This window comes from Arachis ipaensis, chromosome B6 (genome assembly GCF_059453495.1).
Source record: "Arachis ipaensis isolate K30076 ecotype BB chromosome B6, ASM5945349v1, whole genome shotgun sequence".
Classification (NCBI taxonomy): Eukaryota; Viridiplantae; Streptophyta; class Magnoliopsida; order Fabales; family Fabaceae; genus Arachis; species Arachis ipaensis.
In genome coordinates this window covers 10133562-10140658 of record NC_142441.1, presented here as the reverse complement: position 1 = coordinate 10140658, position 7097 = coordinate 10133562, and the positions used below count along the sequence as shown (strand labels likewise).

Genomic DNA, 7097 nt, shown 5'->3' with positions numbered 1-7097 from the left:
AGAAGAACAACGACCGGCCACCGTCGTAGGCGGAGGTTTGCGATCCATCAAGGAGTAGCGGCAGTGATGGACTCCAATTAAAAGAAGGAACAGCAACCGGCCATCATCGTAGGCAGAGGTTTGCGATCCATCGAGTAGCGGCAACGATCGACTCCGATTAAAGGCAATCGTTAACGTCATTCACTGTAACTCCCGGAGAGGTGTCATTTTGTAGACTTTGTGTGTCACTTATCAAGTTTTTTATCCCCTTTCTTTTTAGTCGCCGATTGTTCAAGTTCCAATCAAATTGTCATAACACATGTCTATTTTTAGTTGTATCAATTAATTTTCTCATATACAAAAGTCCATTTATATAGGTGAAGACTCACCTAAAGTATCTTCATATGAAATTGATAATCGAAAATAATTTAATTAAATTTATCAAATTATCGTCTTAAATTTCCTTTATTCGATTGTCATCTCATTTTTATCAACACGAGCAGCAGCTACAATGGACGGGAGTCGGAGATGCTCCATCATTCGAGACCTTCATTCTTCTCTTTGAAGACGGCGTGGTAGCAGCACATGCGATTATGGAAGCGGCCTTCTTGAAGAGGCGCCGCATTCTTGAAGAGGCGAGATACAAACTCTTGTTCTTGCTTATACTTGGGTTACGCCTAATCAAAAAATAAAAGTGAAAACTCAGGTATAGTTAATTTTACGTAAAGTTGATAATTAAGAATATTAAATGATTTGATTAATTTGACTAAACTGCACTTAAGTTTCTACCAAAGATGGAACTAGATGAAATATTAGAAAGGAACAAAAAATATTTATACAATAAAATAAGATTAAAATAAAATTTTAAAGATAGACTAAACTAAAATTTACATATAAAATTATATGTAAAAAATTAAAATTAGGGGAAAGCAATAGCCCCTTTTCTTAGTAGGTAGCTCCGCCGCGGACTACTATTAACATTTTGAGAAAAGGACAAATAGGTCCTTGACTTTTTGCCCCGTGGACATTTTCGTCCCTGAGTATTTAAAAATACTTTTAAATCCCCGACCTTCACAAATCTTGGACGGATGAGTCCCTCCGTCGAATTGCCTCCGCCAGACTCGCCGGAGAAGTCTGATGTGGCTCTCGTATGGATGACGTGGCATGACTGGTTGACACCTGGACTGCTGACTGGAAAGCTACATTACAAAATTGGACAAATAAGTCCCTGCACCACTAAACTACGTCGTTTTGATTTCATCCCTAATCCTTAAATTGATTGCGTTTCTTTCTGGAGGCCAGTGTGAGGAGCTCAACTTGCATCAACCATGGCTGCTATACCTCAATCCCCTCTGTTTTTGATAAGCTTTATATATGCTTAGAAGCATGCAAACGGGGGTTCAAGAGTGGGTGTAGGCCATTGATACATCTTGATGGCTGTTTTTTGAAGACTTATTACGGTGGACAATTCCTCACAGTAGTGGTTCAGGATGCAAATAAACAATTTTATGTGATTGCCTACGGAGTAGCTAGGTCTGAAACTAAGGAATCCTGGAAGTGATTTTTGACTCTGCTCCAAGAGAATTTGGGGGATGTGCAGACTCATGGTTGGAACTTTATGTCCGACCAACAAAAAGTAAACTTGATAACTACTTTATGCCCTGGCATAGTGTTATGTAATTCTTTAATGATGAGTGTTATTGAATACTAGATTATTTCTTAGTAGCTGTATACAACTGCTGCTTTACTTAATATGAATTAGTGCTGTTAGTTTAGTATGAATGTACAACTGCTGCATAACTTGATATGAATTAGTGCTGTTTTACTTGCTATGTATGTACTACTGCTGCATAAATATAAAAATTTATAGAGATATCAGTTAAAGTTATAATCAAAGAAAGTTACTGCTGCATAACTTGATATGAATTAGTGCTGTTTTACTTGCTATGTATGTACTACTGCTGCATAAGTATAAAAATTTATAGAGATATGAGTGAAAGTTATAATCAAAGGAAGTTACTGCTGCATAAGTATAAAAATTTATAGAGATATAAGTTAGTTATAATCATAGGAAGTTACTGTTGCATAACTTGTTATAACTTGTAAGAATGTACTTACTATGAATGTACTACTACTGCTGCATAACTTGTTATACTCGTAATGAAGATTATTGAGATAAGAGTTAATGTTATAATCAAAGCAAGTTAATTAGTTAGTTACCAATCGTGACATGCTATATACGTTGACTTCTTGATGATATAATCAAAGCAAGTTAATTAGTTAATGTTATAATCAAAGCAAGTTAATTAGTTAGTTTCCACTATAACTCTGCTGTACATACTATATATATATAGCAGCATGTACTTCTAATCATGTAACTTCTACAATAATTCAATCCATGTAATCTTTATTAGTATATTCCTTTCTTTTGCAAACTCTCTGAACTCGTATCAAATAAAATTGTATCGATTATTTTAGATATTTATGAAAATTTTTAATTAGTTATATATTATAATTAAAAACTATCTAAATAACAATTAGGTTTCATAAAAATTCAATTTTTAATACTATGTTCTTGGGTAGCAAATGTATGATGACTGCTGTGTTACTTGATATGATTGTGTAACTGCTATGTAGGGATTGTTATCTGCATTGAAGTCAGTTATGCCAAATGCTCATCACCAAAACTGTGTGATGCACATTTGAAAAAAATTTATCAACTGTTTTAAGGACTTCTAAGGTAACTTGCAGTAAATGTGACTCAGAGGGACATAATTACAAGACATTCAAGGATGCTCCATCTAACCCCAACTGAAAATCTAAGACCAAGAAGTCTAAAAAAGGTGGGACAAGTCAGTCACTATCACGGTCAGCACCAAAAGATGATGTTAATATTGTATTTATTCTTAGTAATCTGGATATATGGTGTATATATATGTTTAGTTCAATATTTGATAATTTATATAGTAATGATCAACATTGGTCAATTTAATTGGACAGGATGCCCCTAACACCCAAAGTGCTCCATCTAGCCAGGCTGCTTCTAGCCAGGCTGCATCTAGCCAGATTCCAGATGTAAGTTTTATATATTATTGTGAAATGTTGACCCTTTAAACTGTTATTTATCCTAAGTCTCATGAATACTGTCTTATGTATCACAACCAGGTTCCAAGTGCTGTGGCAGCAACACCAAATCCTGTAACACCAGCTTCCGTGGCAGACCAACTCACAACCAGAGATACACCATTTAGGCCTCCACTTCAAGTTCCATCCACAGCTCACCAAACAGTTCAACCAAAAACTTCAAAAATCAGGCCCAAACAGAAGATATTCAGGCCACCTGCCCCACTTTGTCCCAGTTCACTCACCTCCAAGTCAGCCTGCACCACCACAGCTTCAACCACAAGGTGCTCCACATAGCCCACAACCATCTCAAGTCAGGCCAGGACCAAGTACAACAGCTTCTAAGGAGACATTGGCAGCAGCAAGCATAGCAACAACAAGACTGTTCAAATTCATTCCTAATCCACCATCCATCAATCCAAAAACATGAAGAAATATGACACCTTGGGCATCCCACTATGCCTTGTAATAGCATTTAGGAAATTTGACTGTGAGAACAATATTTTTTTGGGAGAATTTGTTTTTTTTGGAGAAGCTCTTAGGATTTTATAAACTGTTGCAAACTTGTTAGGTGTTTGAGGCTTACTTTTGTGATGTTAAGCTTCATAATACTAGACACTTAAACAGATTTGTTCTTTTTGGGCAGCTTTTAGAAAATTTAAGTGTCGCAAAGATGTTTATATAACTTTCCATATATGTTATGTGTTCATGTATACAACTTTCATGCCTACTTTCCTCAATCATTTAATGCTTCTTTAGATATTGACAACATAATTTCAACAACCTACTAATATCATAACTTTAATTGCATTTAGATAGATAATATGATATATAAATTGCCTAAACAGCATGTTTCAATACACAACAAAAACCTGGATTAACACATTTTTCTACTCTACTTTCTAAAATTCATTTCTCAATCACTAAATACATAAAAAAGCAGCCACAATTGCACATACAATTATAACAATACAACAAGCTAACGGGTTTTTTTTCTTCTCTAACACAGTAACCTTCTCCTCCAGTACAGCCATCCTATGACAAAATTCCTCTTCCTCTTCAACAACTTCTGCCTCTTTCTCAATCAGAGGTCTTTTATCAAAGATGCAACCATTGCTTCCCATTCTAGCAAGATGCTCATCGACCCAAAGAAAAAACTTGCAATGCAGTTGGTTTCCCTGTCAAAATTCCCAAAATAATGTACTATATCAAACCATTCAAACAGAACAAAATTCCCAGGTTTTTTTTATCTTACCTTATAGAATGGGCAACACAAAAAGACTCTGTTTGGGTTGCTAATCGTCTTCGACATATACATTATCGCATAAACTCCACAGAAACATCTCGGGGCGACATCGTCCTTTAGGTCTCCGTCGTGCACAACACAAGGGTCTGAGCTTGAAGCAAAATTTTCTTCTCTTACTCCTCTGCGGCTTCTTCTCGATGTTGCTAATGCTCCATTAGCAGCCATGGTTGATGCAGGTTGAGCTCCTCACACTGGCCTCCAGAAAGAAACGCAATCAATTTAAGGATTAGGGATGAAATCAAAATGACGTAGTTTAGTGGTGCAGGGACTTATTTGTCCAATTTTGTAATGTAGCTTTCCAGTCAGCAGTCCAGGTGTCAACCAGTCATGCCACGTCATCCGCACGAGAGTCACATCAGACTTCTCCGGCGAGTCTGGCGGAGGCAATTCGACGGAGGGACTCATCCATCCAAGATTTGTGAAGGTCGGAGATTTAAAAGTATTTTCAAATGCTCAGGGACGAAAATGTCCGCGGGACAAAAGGTTAGGGATCTATTTGTCCTTTTCTCTAACATTTTTCATAACAAGCTCCCATCACCTAATAGAAAATGTCACATGTCAGCACACTAGTGACTGGTCAATTTGTGGGCACCGTTAGCCACGAAAGTCCATGCCAGCACAGAGCTCCCTTATATTGTTTGATGCTCACAACCTACATTTTACATAATGCAAGCAGCTGGAAATGGCATGGCCTACTCGTAACTCGTTGGAACAAGAGACTTGTTGTTGAAACCCCATTTTAGTTTGTATTTGATAAACTGTAAATAAAGATCGATCGTATGCTTTTATTTTATTTTTAGTTTGAAAAGTTAAGTGTGCTCATGACGATATTTTCAAGATTAATTTGTGTCTTTTAACAACTCCTACCTTTTATCAATTTAAACCAAGACCCACATAACACCACACACGTACACCTTCCAATTTGAACAGAAAGCTACCACAGCCAACGTGAACCCTTAATCACTGCAACAAAATCGGCATATTTAACAATTATCCCACACATACCTATTTTGGGTATATAGATGCAACGAACAACTGAAACTATAAAAGCCCACCCTAGTTCCCTTTTTCAATCAAGGCAAATCTTTTGCCCTGCCTCTTATTTCTTTTGAATAAATTTAATAATAATTATTTTCCAAAAGAAAAAGAAGACAATGGCTTATAACAATAGCCTTCTCCTCATTGTGACACTCTCCTCTCTCCTCCTTTCAGGCCATGCCTATCGATACACAGGGATGTCAATCTGGTTCACTAATCCAGCCCCCGCCCCGGCCCCCGGCCCGGTCACCGCTGAACCCACCAATCCAGTTAACGACTTCTTCAGCGGCTTGAACGACAACCTCAACCTCGACCTTGGCCTCAACCTTGAAGGTGATGCAAAATCCAAGGCCCAGCAGATCGCGGATTTCTGCACTGGCATCCAGAACCCTGATTTCTGTGCCGAAACCATTGCACCATTCGTGAAGGGGAAATTTGATCCAATCAAGGCCCTTGAAACTCAGATGAACGCCGCCCTCAACCATTCGTTGGAGGTTGTGGCGGATATCGCAAAATCACTGAAGGACCACACCACCCCAAAGAAGGCAATGGCTGCTCTGTCCATCTGCAAGGAGTGCTACGACAATGCAGTAGATGCCATCAATGAATCTCTTGAGCTGGTGAACCAGGACAACGTGATTGATGCTTACTACAGGTTCAGCAGTGCTGCAAGTTACAGAGGCACCTGCGATGATGCTTTCGTTGAATCTCCAGGAGCCATCAACCCTATTTGCAAAGAGGCTCTTAATGCTGCTAGTCAATTTATTTCAAAGTCCTTGGTAATCTTCGACGCCTCGATCAATAACCAGAACAATTTCCTTTTTTAATTAATCTAATCAATATTGGAGGTGGAGGAGGAGGAGGTGCACATGGTAGCCATATATATGGCTGCTAATTCTTTATGGTGTATCATCGTTGTAATTAATTTGTGAGATGTAATCTTTTACCAACGAAATACAACAATATATATTGAGGAATTTTTATTATAATACTCTGCAAAACTTCCAAGCTGCAAAAGAAAGAAAGCAACATAATAACTTCACTAACATCCTCACTCATCACATGTGAAATATTAAGTTATTAATAAATATTAAATTGTTTGATGCTCACAACCGACATTTTACAGAATGAGATGGCCGGAAATGGCATGGCCTACCCGTTACCGTTAGAACAAGAGCATTGTTTTTTCTGACCCCCAACGTTCTCAAAATGCTGGCGTATAAAAATGAATTAAAATGCTAATACGAAACACCCGTTTTCAAGGTTTTTCCCTTTTTTTTTTTGAAAAATCCATTTTTGTCCATATTGTTAAAGTTCCCGAGTTACTGTGAATGGATTAAATCTTAATGATAATTAAGCAAATACTTTCAATTTGTCAATCATTATATCAAATATACAAAAAACTTATCAAATACTTACAAAGAGAGGAGATATATATGATGTGATATTAATATGAAAATACAACGGTGTTACATATTACAAACATGATAGGATTGTATTATAATATGCAAGATTTGTTTAAAATTAACTTGAAACATAAATCTTAAATTTAAGAAAAAAAAGTGAAATTATGACTTAATATTATAAAAATGTTGGAAAAGTTTAGGGGCCAACAACTTTTGTGTTTTCTGACCAACACTTAACCATCAAA

General features: G+C 37.0%; 1 protein-coding gene across 1 annotated transcript; it reads left to right on the top strand.

Moving 5' to 3' along the window:
• The first annotated feature begins 5498 nt into the window (after nt 1-5498).
• LOC107646602 (putative pectinesterase/pectinesterase inhibitor 21) lies at nt 5499-6440 on the top strand. The gene has a single exon (XM_088491859.1). It carries the CDS (start codon nt 5563-5565, stop codon nt 6271-6273), a length of 711 nt encoding a protein of 236 aa, XP_088347985.1. The 5' UTR covers nt 5499-5562; the 3' UTR covers nt 6274-6440.
• Nucleotides 6441-7097: the final 657 nt, after the last annotated feature.